This window comes from Dreissena polymorpha, chromosome 4, assembly GCF_020536995.1.
Source record: "Dreissena polymorpha isolate Duluth1 chromosome 4, UMN_Dpol_1.0, whole genome shotgun sequence".
NCBI lineage: Eukaryota > Metazoa > Mollusca > Bivalvia > Myida > Dreissenidae > Dreissena > Dreissena polymorpha.
In genome coordinates, this window is record NC_068358.1 from 46,804,080 (window position 1) to 46,823,084 (window position 19,005).

A 19,005-nucleotide genomic window follows, 5' to 3' on the forward strand; every position below is an offset into this window, starting at 1 on the left:
ATATTTTTAAGAATATTAAAAAACTACCGTCAATATTATAACTTAATTTTTTCTCCACAGGCCGACCCTCCAGACTAAATCAAATGCCTTCTGTAAATCCACAAAACAGCAAAACAACTATTTATTTTTACAGATACAAATTTCAACCAGAGCATGCAACACAAACATATGGTCTTTCGTTGAATGTCTCTTTCTGAAATCAGCCTGATTTTCGTTTAACAAATACTTGTCTTTTAAGTACTTTGTGAGTCTATTATTTAACACAGCTGTAAATAATTTACCTAAGCAACTTAGTATCGTTATATGTCTGTAGTTTTGGGGATCTTCAGTAGCTCCTTTGTTTTATAAATTGGCACTATACAACCATTAAGCCATCATTCAGGAATATATCCGCAAACAAATTCAGTCTTAAATAATTTTTGGTAAAATCTCTAGTCTCTAGTTTTGGTTTAACTATTGTACGTATTCACATTCCGTATCCATTTCTTCCAAATGTTCCGATATTGTGTCCTAAATAAATTTAGCGATTCCACCTGACCTTTTACGCTCGTTTTGTGATCTGTTTTTCAGAAAACATTAATAATTGCTTACATTGATAACATCACTATTGTCACAGAAGGTTTTAAAGCAGGCGAACATGTCAAATTGGTTAAGGTTTTCAATGAAATCTGGTAAGTTAAATTTTGATTTTCAAGAGTCCGCACACATTTAAACATGAAACTGAAAGACCACCATGGCTTCCCTTAAATTTAGTGAAATCAATTTATTTACTTGATTGACATGTGTTGCGAAAGGTGTGGCGGTTTCCGCTATGCTGTTGGATGCTGTGCGGCCCAGACGAGCTGGTTCGTTGCGAGCGCATAGGGTCATGAGAAATCACGACATCACCGGTTCTGATTTCCTTGCAATCAACGAACAATTGGTTAAGCACTAGAACCACCCGCTTTTTCAGATTCCGAAAATAATTTACAAGAGGTTAAAGTTCACGTCTTTTTGTTCTACTTCTTCCGGGAATTGTTCGTTTATGTCAAACTTTGTACCACGAAATATACTGATCAAAACGGCGAACAGCTTCCTTTTTTTTTTTTAAATAGGAGAAGTTTGCAATTAGAAATTTCTCTTGGAAATGTCCGTGATGTATCAGCATTGGTTGGCGCAAAGTCAGGTTCAAATTTAATGTCGGTCACATGCAAACGTTCAGAGAGAAATTTATTGAATACGTTTTCAGTGTTTTCATATGGGTTTCCAGACGCATTTGTGTTTAAAACCTCGTCAATGTTTGTATATAATAAATTGTTCCCCATTTCTCTGCATTTGATGTCAAGGAGTTGTTTTAAATTGGCAGTGCTGAGATTGACTTCAGGGACTCCTTTATGCAGTTGTCTCTTGCAAGCGGAAGACAGCTCATTGATAGTTTAAGAGTGCTCTACTAGTTGTTTGTTATGATCATATTGATTTTTATGCCTCCGATGAAGGATATAGTGATCGGACCGTCTGTCCGTCCGTCTTTCCGTCACACTTTGCGTTTAGGTTTCTGCGTTTAGGTTTCGAAAAATGCTCATAACTTCTATGTCCCTTCAGATAGCAACTTGATATTTGGCATGCATGTGTATCTCATGGAGCTGCACATTTTGAGTGGTGAAAGGTCAAGGTCATCTTTCAATGTCAAAGGTCAAAAAACAAATCCAAGGGAAGTAATAAGCTTCAAAGGGAGATGATTATCCGTACCTGCCAAATGATACAAAAACAATTAATAAATCAAAGCGGTGCAGTAGGGGGCATTGTGTTTCTGACAAACACATCTTTTGTTCTTCACAGTTTCTTACTTGTCACTGAAAGACTGAGCAGTACTTTCAAGAGCATTCTTAGTTGTTTTTTGTCAACGTCAGTCTTTCTTTGGTCTATGCCGTACAGTTCGTTATCTTTAATTGAGATTTCAATGGTATCCAGTTTATCAAGTTTAGAATATTTAATAATAAAAAATAATTGTGTTTGCTATTTATTACTGAATGTACAACTAAGAATAGCCAAAATAAACGTTATTAACCTCACAGGCTGGTTCCCTTTTTACCGTAATTACTCTAAATTTGCAGACACTACAATTTTGGACACCCTATTTTTCAGCCAAAATATTTTATTGTGACTCTGATTTTTTTCTAATTTTTAACAGCTACATTTACTGAGAGTTTCATTCTTTCAGAATTCATCTTATTCTTTAATTCCGTGACACATGTTTTTCTACAACCGGATGACAGTAATAAACCTGGCAGATGAATACAGAAAGTCAGTGGACTGTTGTTTTCTTTGTTTTCGTTTACTTTGGGTAAATTTGGATCTTTCATAAATATACGTCATGGTTTCACCCGATTGCTTAAAGTAGTTAGGCAGTTTAAATCATCTGTGTACGAGTTATTAGGTAAAAGCATTGGTTGGTACAACAGCTTCTCACCTTTGCGACCCTGTTTCAATCCCCGTTCCCAGCAGCATGTGAGTTGGATGGGTGGCTACCATACCGGACAGGTGGATTTTCCTTCGGATACTCCGGCTTCCCTCCACAAAGCAAGACCACGCCAAAATTGAAAATATTTCAGTAACAACTTAAAAGCTTGAAATCGCAGCTTTGTTAAAGTGAGATTGTACGATTTTAATGTGTGTTAAATTGTATTATATTGATAAAAATATGTTACAATTACACACAATAGGCAAGAAAAATTATACATTGAAGACGAATGTCATAAAATGCAGCAAAGACAAATTAGCGACCCGAGCCGATTGTGACGAAGATATTTCGTACATATTTTCCTACAGTAACCGAAGCATTCGTCTTTATATTAGGATCGGAGTTAGTGTTCGTGTGTCGTATGAATAGGTATCGTTGCAGGAAATTAAAATGATCCGGAAAACTAAATTTAGATTCACATCGTACATGCATGATATACATGCTGGCGAATTCGACTGTACAGACATTTTCTATTTCAGAATTAAATATCTGGCTTATTTCGCATTTTTCGACACATGTTCTCCTTAACTTTTATTCTAATGTTTATTGAAATATATGCATAAGTTTTTTTTTACACATTTTATATAAATTCTTAAATATTTGACAAAATCGTACAATCTCACTTTAATATTTCTCGCAACGTATGTGCGTCTAGTAAATTAATTTGTTAGAAGTGCTGGTAAACACTTCGGGTCCACAAAAAATGCATCCTCAGGCACGGAGGACTTACTTAACTTTGAAAAACATACAATGATCTTTGTGAGGAAGCCAATTAATCTGCTTTACGTATTCAAAGCTTCTGTTTGTATCATTTAGTGCCAATTTTGATCATTGCAATTCTCGTGAAAATAATTGTTCTGTTAGTAAACACCTGTTTAGTTATACCAATTTAGTTATCAAAGGCAAAATGCCCTAGCTCAAAATATGTAATGTGTCAAATAGGCCCCAGTTATACTGCGCTACATATGAAGATGTTAAGACAGTTATTAATACAAGGTAATTATACTTATCACACTGAAAGTATATGTTAACCTGAATTTGAATAATTAAAGGTTCATACTACAGTATAGTGATGCTTATCTTTTTTCTCTGTGGTCAAAGTTTGAGTATCTGTAACACAACATCACACATATAAACGTAAATAAGATGGTAAATAAGGTTTATATTCATAGTGTCTATAAATTATTCGACCTTTACCTTACGAGTCATTTTTATATCTAAATCGTCGAACACAAACATATATTTTTAAGTGTCCGAGATCTTAGAGTATTTACGGTAATTTAAGTAATAAAAATTATATTGTTCTGAGAAAGAATTATAATTATGCGAACAATATTAAACATTGGCTTTGGTCAATGAAAGACTATCAATTCATGATATTATTGTTTCGATTTTTTTATTTTTATATACTTATCTTAAATTAACAAATACAATTGTGGTACATTTTAGCAATATTGTAATGTGTGTGTTTGACACACTTATATAAATCGAAACAATAAGTGAGCAGTACCAAAGGACTGTGCTATCTTAATGGGTCCCATGCGGGTTCAGATTTAATATCAAAGTAAATGTATTCACACATACACAGAGATATAATTAGAATACAAATTGTGTGAAAAAAAATCAATTTATGACATGACTATTTGTTTTGTCCCAAATGAGACAATTTCTTTTGGAGGAAAACGTTTATATTGAAGGAATTAAGAAATATCGGCGCCTTGCTGTTTCAAATTAAATTTGTTCGTAATACATGGGTTATATAATTTGTAAAACCATTTTGACACTAGATCGTTTAAATACTTTTGAAAACAGGAGCACACTTTACTTAATTTATGTCAGAAGTTAAAATCTATTGCAAACCATGTGTTTTCTGCGGGTTCTTATAACCAATCATTTTAGCTCATCTATTTTTTGAAAAAAAAGCTATTATCATCAACTGATCGTCGGCGTCTGTGTCTGCGTTGGCGTCCGGTTAAGATTTGTGTTTAGGTCAACTTTTCTCATAAAGTATCAAAGCTTTTGCATTCAAACTTGGTACACTTACTTACTATCATGAGGGGACTGGGCAGGCAAAGTTAGATAACTCTGGCTGGCATTTTGACAGAATTACGTGCCCTTTTTATACTTAGAAAATTGAAAAGTTGGTTAAGTTTTGTGTTTAGGTCCACTTTATTCCTAAAGTATCAAAGCTATTGCTTTCATACTTGGACCACTTACTAACTATCATAAGGGACTGGGCAAGCAAAGTTATGTAACTCTGGCTGGCATTTTGACAGAATGATGTGCCCTTTTTATACTTAGAAAATTGAACATTTGGTTAAGTTTTGTGTTTTGGTCCACTTAACTTCTAAAGTATCATACCTATTGCTTTAAGACTTGGAACACTCGCTTACTATCATAAGGAGATTATACAGGACATTTACTTCTTATGTATCAAGGCTATTGCTTTCAAACTTCAAATACTTTTAATTTGACCTTTACCTTTGAATGACCTTGACGCAATGTCAAATTATTAAATTTGGCTAAAATTGCTATAACTTCTTTATTTATGATCAGATTTGAATCATACTTTGACAAAACAACACTTACATGACATACCACAATAGACTCCACCCAAACCATCCCCACGCCCCACCCCAGAATTTCCCCCCCCCCATTTTTTATATATTTTTTCCCCATTTTTTTCTTATTTTTGAAAGATCATCTAATAAATGACCACACCCTCACACTATAACCCCCTCTCACCCCCCCCTGACCCCCTCCGACCCTCCCCCATTTTTTAAAAACATGGTTAAAAACACATATATTTATTTTTATTATTTTATTTTTGAAAGACCGTCCAACAATCCTACCCAAGAATCCCCCCCCCCTAAAAAAAATGAGAAAGATTTTTTTTCCATTTTTTAAAATTATTTTTGGAAGATAATGCAACTAATGACCACACCCCGCCACTATACACCCCTCTCCACCCCCACCCCTCCCTCCTTTTTGATTGAAGTATTGAGATAGGTCCCTTCACCTTTAAAAAAAAAATAGATAAGCGGTCTGCACCCGCTAGGCGGTGCTCTTGTCAAGCATTGTTGCTATTGAACTTTAAATAAAGTTTGTGCCCCACCCCCTCCCGTTGGTCAATTTTGACCACGGGGTCGAACATTAAACAGTCATTGTGAATGCCCACATTAGAATGTAAATTTCAAGTACGAGAAGATTTTTTAAAGCGTTCACTTGTTTACAACTTTCTGTATTATCAAATTAAAGATTTCGACAGAATAGTCGTGTAACGAACAGACCGACGACAGACGCGCGCACCCACACGGGCGCGGACCGACGACGGATAATGAACAACGTGTGATCTCAAATAATCACTTCAAGCACTTAGTGAGCAGAGTTTGGTGCATTTTTTTCACCGTTTTCTTTTTTAAGGAGGACTCACCGGTATGATTTTATCGATATTTGAATGTCTATGTAGCGACGCCGATATTTACGTTCACCCAACTATATTTCTTAAACAGACGCTGTTAATGTTGCCCTTGGTAAACCTGCCAACCAGACAGACACGCACGGTATATATACGGCGGACCGTGCCGTTGACGGGAACACATCAGGGGATTTGGATAGAGACTCTTCCTGCACACACACTGTGTCTCTCAACGCCTCATCATGGTGGGTGAATCTCCAGAACATATTCCTCATCCGCAGCGTCAAGATTTACAACAGGATAACGAGCAGTAAGTGTGAGCCTTAAATTTTGGTGAAATTTATAATTCATGGAATGATTTGACGTGCGTGCTCAATTTTTCTGTGTGAAAAATCGTTATAGCCAATATAGTTAGAATAGCTAAGACCATTCTATCGTTGTATAAAAAGATTTCGAAGAATGCTTTGTAAGAAAATCATTTTATGAAGTGAATATCACTATTTATTTATTTTTTTAAATTGTTTGGTTGAGCATACTTACACAACCCTCTTCGGCGTGCATATATTTGCTGCATTTAGATATGTCTAGTAATGGACAATTAACAAGAATCCTACCAATATTTGCCATTTGGCCGTTTGTCTTAAATATCAAAGCGCTGAAGGCACTGAATTTGTTCGCTGTTGTATAATCTTAGACGCAACTCAGTTTTCAAAATTATGTCAAAGCTTTTTATATCGCAAGTTTGAAATGACCACAACCCATTCAAATTTATTAAGAGTGTGTCTTAATTAATTAAAACACAGGTCGAGATGTGTGTGTTTTTTTTCCTTCAAATAATTGATACATGCTAATCTTATTCGACATGCATTAAGCCCCGTTTTCCCTGAAAGCAGCCAATATGTACAGATTTTAATGATAAACACTAGACTGGCCAACGTTGTCTTACAAGCTATTAAATACACACTATTTACTCTACCAGAACAGGCAGATGCGGTGGTTATTGCAGACGCTTTAAGCATTCTGTCGTCTGCTAAATTTTCAGGAGTTATCCACACAGGCAGTCACGGGTTACGGTTCCTAGCGTAGCTCAGGCATACTGATTTGCAAAATTCGGGCTGCATTATTTGTGAGCTAACGCTTACAAATAAAAAGAAAAACGTATGGTTACAATAACTTATGTAGCGAGTATGAACTGTAGTAATATTATTCCCCTATTCTAGACTGGTACATCGTAGCGCGAGTCTATACAAACAGTAAAATTAATACAAACAAATGCAATGAAATGAATCAAAATGTGTCCATTTATGGGAAATATGCTCATTTTAAAGCATCAAGGAGCAATAAATTGGAAATATATAGAGTTTGAATATTCCCCTATTCTAGACTGGTACATCGTAGCGCGAGTCTATACAAACAGTAAAATTAATACAAACAAATGCAATGAAATGAATCAAAATGTGTCCATTTATGGGAAATATGCTCATTTTAAAGCATCAAGGAGCAATAAATTGGAAATATATAGAGTTTGAATATTAGCAATTTATTAAACGAGTTGTTATATCAAAGAAACACAATCTAGCGAAAATTCTTGGTGGCATACCCTGATATAGGGCATTCAGAAAGTGCAATATCTTGGGCGAATAAAAAGTAATCGGGCTTGAAATCTATATATATATCCTAAATTAGCTCAAGTGATCGTTAATGAAGAAATTGACAAAGCATTCCATACACTTTATTTGCACCATCATATAAACGGACGTGACAACGACTGTTGTGTCTTTGTCCCCTTGCGCTGTTTAAGTTTCTTTATAAAAAGTTTCTTACAACGCAAAAAAAAATCAAGTCTTGCAGTTTCAACTAGACTTTGTTTTGGACAGCGATTGTGAAGTTATTGCTATTTATAAAATAAATCGTTAAAACATGCGATTTCATTAAACGTGTGTTTCTGGTCAGTGTGGTTTGCATGCGAAGAAATGTATCTCTATTCTTTCATATTTCCTGCTCAAATTAAGTTGAACGGAGAAAAGAAAATAGAATTAACGTGCATATTTTTGTTGTTTGAATAATTGGATTTAAGTTGTAAGAAGGGTAAACATTTCCGTCTTTTAATTTGGTTCCATGACTTCTGTTGTAAGCTAATCATGTGTATAGTAGTCGGATCGATCAAATCTACAGTATATCCAGTATTTTCGTTTGTATGTAATAGTATGGTTATTTTAATTTTATTTTGCTTTTTGCAGATATTTTGATTTTTTATTCTGATTAAGATTGAAATTAGTCGCCATTTTGTTCAGTTTACGCCACTCGGTTGTATTCTAGTCAGATATTGCAAGTCCGACCCGGGCCGATATAGAGCCATCACGTATCATGATTTGAAATACAAAAGCAAAAGATGAGACATGCTTGGGTCCGTACGTTCTGGTAATAAACAATAACGTTAAATACAATATTTTTTCAAGAAAAAATACGATTACAATGCAATTCAACGGTAAATGAAATACGTGAAGCAATTCGTAAAAAACAAATTGTGTTTTTTAGAGACGAAAGCTATTGGCAGTTGCACGAAAAAAAAAGTAATCAGGTTCCTTTTCTTTTGTTTAAATGTTCAGCTATTGTAGAAAAACTCATTATTCTAATGTTTATGCCAAAAATTTTTTTACGCTTCTATTGCTTGTCTTAAGTAGCTATGTGAAAAAGGATAATTGAACAGCTTTAAACAATAACACTTCTCAAAGACTCCATTGTTCATATAGGCATTCCTGCAAGGTGAATTTATCAGTTATTCATTTTAATCAGTGACTTCTAAATATTAATGACTTTTGACGTCGTTTGTTTTCATTTTAATCACTGACTTCTAAATATTAATGACGTTTGACGTCGTTTGTTTTCATTTTAATCACTTACATCTGTATATTAATGACTTTGACGTCGTTTGTTTTCATTTTAATCACTGACTTCTAAATATATATGACTTTTGACGTCGTTTGTTTTATATGTGCACACGACTTTAAACGGTTATGTTCCATTTAATATTCGCATATTTTATTTTATTGTACCTTTATCATCATTTCACAACCTCATGGATCTAGGTAATGTTTATTTATATCTCATGTGACTTGGCGGAAATAAAACAGTATTCAATGAGCTCCGAATAACAGCTGTTACATGTACGCATATGGTCATTAGGTCTTTAGTTGTTATTCATGTGTTTCAGGTGAAATACTTCACGATGTCGAGCTTTACGTCGGTTTCTCGGAGCGCGGCTTTCAATCGCTTGAGGGCTTTCACCCTGGCCAGGTCGGCGCTTTTTACACGTTTGAGCTATCGACACCGGTGTACGGTCAGTGGGTACGGATTACGCGTAAAAATCCAACTAACTCGCCACTCACTCTGTGTGAGGTTGAGGTGGAAGGTATTCCATATTCTGCAGCCAATCGTAAGTTGGGAAATGCTTTAATATGTAAGATATTTACTAACAATTATTTCCTAGTTTCATATGAAAAACAGTATAAATATGCAACAGGTCGGAGCAAAACAATCACAGTACGTAGAAAAAAACTAAAATGCTTTAGCATAAACTTTAAAGTTATAGTTGATGATAAGTAAATTAATTGACAAGTGTATTGAAAACAGTAGATAGCGACGATGCCGCGGTCAAAGCATATCCATTTATGTTAACACAAAGCATTTAATACATGCTCATACATGTGTTTACATCTTATTCTTCAGGCGTCCTTTATTCGGTCTTTCAAGGATATGTTCACACTGGTAGTGCAATCGACGTATTCAAGAATGTCGGGTCAAAACTCGACTGCGCATCAAGGTGTTCCAACCCAAAGAACTGCATCAGTGCCCACTACAACACAGCGACCTTGACCTGCAGCCTGTTCGATGCCTTGGCATTTCAAAAAGGAGACATCGAAAATGACGTCACTGTTGTCAACAGTATTGCCATAACAAAGAACTCAAGGGAACAGTTGTTTGGGATATAAACCGTCAATTTGGCTGTCATGTGATTCAAAGCCACGTTTAGAAAATTGAAAACATCAACGTATTCAAATAAAACACAAGCGATAACCGCATCTATCAACGTATACATACAGTCATCTGCACAAATAGTAGAACAAACCTTATTATATCAAGAGGTCATTTAAGTCATGGCAAGTGTTTGATTTAAAAACAGTTGTACATCAGTCAAAAGGTATAGACTCAGCACAAAACAATTAAAAAAGAACTCAACTTGAGTAACAGCCGTTGGAACGGTCATAGCAAATTATTATGTGTATACACCAGGCATAATTTTATTCTCCAAACCTTGTACATGTCCCGACATTTTTTCAGAACACATGTAAACGTAAATGCAAACGGGCAAATTGAAAAGTTTTAAAATTTAATTTTCATTCATCTTCTTAATATTTCGATGTAAACACATAGCTTCGTAAATATCAGACACAATCTCATAAAGATGAATATGCAGATCATCTTCATTCTGGACAAAGTGACATATTGGTTAGTACATCTGCAATAGTTCTCAAATAATACATCCTAAAGTATTTTAAGAAATCGAAATAGGCATGTGTTAGCAAACATGGTCAAAATAAAAATGAACTTGATTGCTGTGAATGAGAATCTTAATATATTAAATTATGCTACTCGTACCGCGGCAAAGAGTTATCGGATATGATGTATTATAAAAAACGAAAGAATTATATCCTATTTAATATTATAACGAACAACGCGATTTAGTTCAAGCGAGTCTCTGTTGTTTATTTATCGATTAACCCCGATACATCCGAAAAGTAATTCTGATAACAAATGCAAACAGTGCAACTATTGAATACACATTAATTAAGTTAAATTTCAACTCACCATCCTGGATCATAAAGCTAATATTCCTCGTACAGCAATGGCGTAGAAATAATCACACACTACACGTGTAGGTTGCATGCTTTAATACATGATGTCATTACACACAAGAGTAATATAGAAGTTGTTAAGTGGCCGATTGCCAGAAATGACGGACGAACTGTTTTTGTTTTTATGTTGTTTTTACATAGATGTTGAGCTTTGCAGTATATTATAGACATGTTGTCACAGGACTGTAAGAAATTACGAAAGCATGTTATTTAGGTCTTATCTACTTTATATATTTTGTCTTGTTTATGTTCTTGAGTTTACATATAAGTGATTGTAAATAATAATTGCGAATCCCAACTTTGATGAGTTTTCTGATTATTTAATATGATTGCATGCAGTAAGTTTGTACCTTAAATATTGTGAACGTCATTTGAATAGTCATCATGTGTTTTGTTTTGTACATGCATATCTTTTTTTTTAAAGAATATTAAAAAAAAAAAATGCACTAGCTTCACATGTGTGTTATGGTACCGGTATAGGAAAGCTATAGACACTCACTTTGCTCATTTCTCGTTATGTCATTAGTTCCGTGATTATTGCTATAATTGCATTTTCTTGTCCCTGATTGCATTACATTACTGTGCTAGTTTTGTAATTTTAACTCACCTAAGTAACAAGCGCTCAAGGTGAGCTATTTTGATCACCAAATTATTGGCTTCCGTCGTCATTCGGTGTCTGGCGTGCGTTGTCAACCTTCGGCTCTAAATGTCATGTTTGTTATCCGATCTCATCTGAAACATGTTCATATTGTTTATATAGACAATATCTTTGGCGAGTTTGAATCTGGATCATGGGCGTCAAACACATAGGTCACCAGGTCAAATGTTAGGAAAACCTTATAATCAGAGGACAAATATGACACACTTTTGATACAACTTGTTCAGAATGTTTATCTTGACATTCTTTTAACCAAGTTGTAATCTGGGTTACGTCTGGGTTACGTTCGTTTATAACCAAACACAATTTTATAAAAACCGTGTTACCATTCTAGATTGGACATTTAAGACTCTTTATGAAACTTGTACAAATCAGGGCTTTGTGCGTCCGAAAACTAGATAACCAGGTCAACTATAAAAAACACCTTGTAAGCGTTCTAGAGGACATATAAATGATTCAATATTGATGAAAATTTGTAATACTGTTTTTTTCGGAAATATCTAAAACCAGTTGGAATTTGTGTCACGTGCATGAAAACTTGATCAATGGGCAAATACTAGAAGAACAGTTGTTTCACTCTAGAAGTAACAGTTATGACCCAATCTTCATAAAATTGGTCAGATTGTTATAGTGCCAATATCTATTATAAGTTAGAATCTTGGTCAGATGCGTCTGAAACCTTGGTCACCAGATCAAATTAAAACAAAGAATGTTTCCAAATTAGGGCCAAATTTATGACTCTGTTTTGATTTACTGTTTTGTGTTTATCTTGATAATTTGAAGGTCATTTTTAAAACTGTGTTAACAATGAGTGTGCTTAGCTTCATTTTAGCGCTGAATAGCCATATTGCTTTATATTTTTGTTTGCTGTCTTGTAATAAATTGTGTTGGAAAAAGGTGTTTTTTAATGATGCGTTCCTTGACCGCTTATCAAGAGCCGTTTCCTACGAATTCCGGTAGGTGTCATCTTAAATGTCGCCTATTTCGAAAATACCACAACTTAACATGCTAGTTAATAAGTTTGCAATATGTCTCTCTCCTAGAACCGATAATGTTTTAGTTCAGCGCGACACAACAACAGTGGGACGGAAGGACGGCCTCAAGGACAGGCACAATTGTAAACACACATAACCACACAGTAGTACCAGTGCCTTAGACGGACTAGTTCACTAGTGAATGAAACGACTTGTTTTTTCAAACTGGTCACAATTTCACAAGAATTGTATCTTTGTGTTGCGAACTTAAAAGGCTCTAACTGTTATGATAACTTAATGTTGAATACCAGTACACAACCCCTCAGATTAAATTGTCTTATTTGTACCTCGTATATAGCAGACAAATTCCGAGTTTTAAACGAATTGTTTCACGATCTCCATTTGATACGCATATATTTATAGATTGAAATACAAGTAAAGTGGTTTACATCGGCATTTTTGAAATGCGGCTTTTAAGCGCGTAGAAAATTTCACCAAATACACGTCTGTTCTTGCTAGGCAGGTGTATGGATAGTGGGTTTGGATTAATAGGGACCTTTACTCAATATGAGTGAGGTGGATGTGGAAGCGCGCAATGGTCTGCATACACTGTTATGTTTACATGTGTTTGCGTTCGAATTTTTTTCCGGCTCTAAAACGTACCCGATCTTTTCAGGATATGTTTTGACTGGCATGTCAATCGGCCTATCAGGCACACTATGTCATCACACGCAATCACTATTCTGCGCTCCACTTTGTTACAAAACCCAGATCAACGTCACTGTGCACTACAACATAACGACCGTGACATGCAGTCTGATCGATTTTTTAAGTTCGAGCGACTAGACGGATTACATGAGTCGCGTTCTGAGAAAACTGGGCATAATGCATGTGCGTAGCGACACTTCCCGCTTTGATGACATTTTTCGTTTAAATGAAGTCTCTTCTTAGCAAAAATCCAATTGAGGCGGGACGTGTCGTCCCTGATTAGCCTGTGCGGACTGCACAGGCTAATCAGGGACGACAGTTTACGCACATGCATTATGCCCAGTTTTCTCAGGACAGGGCTAATATAACGTCATGGTTGGCAAGAGCATCATAGAGACTTACTGGACTCGTATGGACTTATGGGTCATAAACAGTTAATAAGATGTATTTTGTTCAGCGATAAATGAATTTAAAGTATTTATACCAAAACAACAAAGATAACAGTGGCCACCAATAAAACCATATTTTGTCGAGTACAAGAATACTATAACACACAAACAAATGCGGCGGTTTTGAAAGAATGTTTTTTCTTGTTTAAATATGCAGAATATAGTTATATTCTCCGAAACCGTGTGCACTCAATTCCTCTTAAACTGACTGACAGATTTTGCTTTAATTTTTACAGTTGAATTTCTTGCATGTATGGATGATTTCAAACGCGGGCAAAATATTTGGCCACGACCAATTTTGGAAGAAATATGGTCCTTGGTTTGTTTCACTTAAATATACGGTTCTTTAATTAATGTATACTCAACTACTCTCGAACATCCTGGCAGATTGACTCAAACGATCGCATGTGAATGATATTAACCCGTTACCACTTAGATACGTATTTTCACGCATTTGTAGTCCCTTGGAAAGTTACCGTATATTAAATTTAAGACCTTTCTTACAAGATTCAAGTTTTCAAGGCTTCATCTCCAAGCCTTAGATACTGATGAGCAGCAAACAGCATAAAACCTGAACAGATTGCGAGTTACTCGCAGGCTGCTCTGGTTTTATGCTGCTTGCACATAGCCATTTTCACTTTGATTCAAAGTGGGAAAGGGTTAATAACTATGTAGGTAGGTGATCAAAAAACAATTTTACATTTTTCTTCGAAAATGACCAGTTCACGGCTTAAATGTCAATGAAACTGCAACGCCTAACCCATGTTTTTTTCTATTATGTATATTCTGTTTTGTATATTGCACGTTTTGCACGAGTTAAATAAGACTATTATTGAATACTTAGCGAGGTAAGCTTCAATTGTTTTAAATCGCTTCAAGTACGAAAACTTGTTTATTCTGCGAATCGTTATATTCATATTCATGCATAACGGTGCGTACCAAGTTAATAGTGGTAATTTATATTAATATTGGTAATTTATTGGTAATTTATACCTTGAAAAAGCAAACCGAACAAAACTTTCCCTCGTTGAACTCATCAATAATTATTTATTTAAATGTTGTGGCTGTTATCGATATCGTGTATGCCAGCCTGTTGAATAAATGGTGTATAGGGAGTGTGACAAATGACATTCCTAGTACAAAACTAAACTTTATTTACTGTATAATTCAGTACTAGAACATGCGTCTTGTATTCATATTTGTAGCTTGTTTTGTTTTTTATTTAACGACTGCTATATACCTGACATGTCTGCAACAAATCAAGTAGAGAACAAGGGGATCATTTTACGCCTTGGGTTTACTGAACAGTCATGAATGCGTCGCTATTTGTTTACGTTGAAATTAATAAACATATTACCAACACATAACCGTGTTATTTACCTTCTGCACATTTGTTAGGATGTTTTGTTCATTGATCGATGAATAATGTATGACATCATTTAACTTAGGGAAAGTGCTGACATGCTTTTCTTTCGAAATTAATGTGTAATAATATTGTTATTCTGCGGTCCACTAAAATATGTTTTAAAACCGGTTGGCACATTGAAGGGCATTTTAACATAGCGGGTATTGTTCTTTCAAGTCCCAATCAATCGACAAGATACAACTTCTGACCAAGTTTGGTGAAGCTCAGATGAAAACTACTTGAATTAGAGAGCGGACACCATGCTCAATGTTTAAAACGCACTAAGTGACCCCGTGACCTAGTTTTTGACCCGGCATTACCCATATTCGAATTGACCTAGACATTATCTAGATACAACATCTGACCAAGTTTGGTGAAGATCGGATGAAAACAACTTGAATTAGAGAGCGGACACTTAATACGGACCGACAGACCGACCGACCGACAAGCTCACTCCTATATACCCCTTAAACTTCGTTTGTGGGGGTATAACTAGTACATAAATGTGGGGTTAATTTTCATATGGAAATGCCATTTGATATTGTTACATGGGAGAATATATATTGACTTATAGTAAATGCATATTTTGGGTAATATAAGTTTGCACATGATTTCTTGCTTTATCAGAGAATTTAACATGGATATACAATGGACATTCCGAGTTGTTGATGCAAACTAAGTATAGCATTATATATTAAATGATGGTTCATCCAAGGACTTAAAATCACATAATAATTTGATGCCCAATGCTCTTGCAATAGACGTGTCCTGACAATGAACAATTTCACATTAATTAAACATGTAGCCATTTTGATTACATGACACATCGCGTATCCAATGGAACTGTATAAACAACTATCACCATTGTTCGTGGTAGCTGGAATTACCAGGAGTCATTAAATACTTAAATGTTAGGCCACAACAAATTGATGATTTGTTCTACGGATTTTAGCCAAAAAAAATTGGAGCGAGCGAGCGAAATAAAAATAAATACATTTTTATTCTATTTTTTTTTAAATCACAGGCGAGCGAAGAGCGAAAAATAAAAAATAGATATATTGTCTCTGTAAATTGATATTTGTTGCCAAATAAATGCATGATATCTTCAAAATACAAACACAAAGTCATTTAGTAGTACTAACTATGTTTAACTCTAGTCCAATGTTTGTAAAAGTATGATAAACAAAATATTCTCGAATAGTTATCCTGCTTATTCACAACAGGTAGTGACTACTTAATGTTAACATGGTACACTGTACTTTTCACTAGCAAAGTTATATAAGGAGCTCAGTCTTCTGTCAATGAAAGTTAAATAACATGACAATAATTAATATGCTAAACATCAAGCATAAGAAATATCTTGAATCTGTATTAGTTCTAAATATCATAGGTTATAGTAGTATACATAATACTCAAATGCATTACTTTGGTTAGATTAGCAATGTAAAAATTAGAAATGAGAAGTTTAAGTTTTGTAAAGTAAAAAAAAACATAACTTCCTAATGAAAGAACAATAAGAAATGGATAGTTAAAGTTTTTTATTTTAATATAAAACACATGCCTTTTAATCAAAACTATTTATAGATGTAATTAGTAGGAGCCCTTTATTTTAACATAGCACAGTGACATATATTTGTCTAATTTGAGTGCCAAACAAGAGATGTGTTTGTCAGAAACACAATGCCCCCTACTGCGCCACTTTGAAAATATATAAAATTTTTTACATGAACTTGACCTTTCACCACTCAAAATGTGCAGCTCCATGAGATACACATGCATGCCAAATATCAAGTTGCTATCTTCAATATTGTAAAAAGTATGGCCAATGTTAAAGTTTTCGGACTGACAGACGGACAGATCAACTGCTATATGCCACCCTACTGGGGCATAAAAAGACTAGTATCAGTTCTAGTATACTTATTAAATGACTTGTACTATAATATATATTTAGAACAATAGTAGTAGAACAATATTTAGCGTGACTATTTAAAAAACACATCAATTTACAATAAAACAAAGTGCAATCACAAATGACTAGTATCAACCTTAATCTTAACACAAAACAATTAAAATCTGTAGAAATAGAAATTAAACTGGCAAATACGAAACACTAATATTTTTTAAAGTTAAAGCATTTGCTCTTTATTCCAATCCATGATTTTTCATTTTCAATCACAACATGTTAACATTTATAAACATGATGATGATGGTCATTATAAACACATACTTTTGCTTTGGTCTCATTTACAAACCAAATCAAAGTAGGAACGTTTGAAGGCTTGAATGAGTTCACTTGACTTTTTGTTTTTTTACAAACTTCTTGGCGCCCCATGTTTTTGCCTCTTTTCCAGAATGTCGACAAGACACACAAATTAGCCTGACTATGGAATATTTTGTATACAAATCTGCAACATATGCATCGTTGTCATCTAACAGACTGTCAGGAGTTCCACAGTGGATGCACACTGGTGGTAGGTAATGCCGACACTTGGCTGAGTAATAAGCTGTTTCCACCTCAGAGCTGCAGGTCACGCATCTCCGAACATACAGGTCAGGTGCATCTTCCAACTGATCTCCACAGATGTACGAATGGCATGCCTTAATGTTCCGCAAGAATTCCTCCTGCAAGGAAGTGAAATGTTATGGAGCTTTTCACAAAATTGACAGTCATCATTATTTGCCCTATCCAAACAGAAAAAAATCTATGGTCTTTTTTTTAGGCTTATAGAAATTCCCAATTTTACCAGCCTGAAGTGCTTGTACAATTCATAAAACAGATATTAAACAATTTCTAATTTTATTTTCGCTATTTTTTTTTCCAAAAAGAATTTGAGCAACTTTAATCAACTGCCATTAGAAGCTTACATTCAGAATGATAAAAGTACGAAGAAAATTGCCATGTATTCGAAGGATTAATTAATAAAAAAATGTGTCTGTTATTTTGAACAAAATGTACACAAATGGCTGCGCTCGAAAATTCTGACTCCGGCTAGTAAAATTTCTCATATTACTAAATTTCTATTACTGTAATACTTCTCCAAAGCCTCTTCATAGACATGGAATTGATGGCAGCTATGTCTTGGATAAGTTCAAGAGCACATACATGTAACTAAGGAATAAGTGAATCAATATGTGTGAAAATTGTGTCATGTTTATCTACACTTTATGGTGATTCGCATGCAAACAAATTGCCAGAAGGATTGACCGACAGAGTGACTCCAATAAACTGCCTCCCAACCTTTGTGTTTGCAGCAGTATTAGACTTGAAACCTATTCAAATCAAAGCAAAAACGAATGCATTTCCTTCATATTAAGATTATCATTTACCAATGCATTTTTTGTTTTACAAATATTTATATCTTGAATGGGCCTTTGATGGTATGAAATAAAAAACAATGTTTTGCAATGTCAATCTGGTGATATATTAACACATACCGTGTTTGGTCAGACATTAACAAAAAATATTCGGGCTCTAAGTTGCAAACCAACAAGCCAAAGAGGTTGGTGTGTAACCCTAAGGTGAAGGTTGGAATACTTTTTCACTGGAAAAAAAATAAAAATAAATGAAATAAAGTGATAAAATAAAGTGGATGTTGGAAATACTTTATGACTAAAAGGTATGCTGTGACTTTATAATAGATGATGCTAAATGATGCTTGATATAAAACATAGAATTAGTAGAGAACACTGCGTTTAATAAATACATTCCTCGACGTGTATGTCAAAAACTATACTGTGCGAAAACAATAAGGCAACAAACATGAATAGTGACAGGAATATTTCAAAGACGATAACAAAGGGTAAACAAGAACAAGACAGCGAAAAAGAAAGTAAAAGAAGAAAAAGAAGCGAAGCACTGTCAAGTACAAGTGAACAAGAAAATAGCATGTCAGAACAAGCGACGCCCAATAAAAGCAATAGAAAACAACAGAAGAAGAAATCAAAGAACAACGATGATCCGATTAATGAAATCGATA

General features: G+C 34.6%; 1 protein-coding gene across 1 annotated transcript; it reads left to right on the top strand.

Moving 5' to 3' along the window:
- The first annotated feature begins 811 nt into the window (after positions 1-811).
- LOC127878404 (uncharacterized) lies at positions 812-12,377 on the top strand. Its single transcript, XM_052424929.1, has 4 exons — positions 812-845; positions 6,013-6,228; positions 9,133-9,354; positions 9,648-12,377. The coding sequence occupies exons 1-4, from the start codon at positions 812-814 to the stop codon at positions 9,908-9,910; spliced, it is 735 nt and encodes a 244-aa protein (XP_052280889.1). The 3' UTR covers positions 9,911-12,377.
- The last annotated feature ends 6,628 nt before the right edge of the window (positions 12,378-19,005 follow it).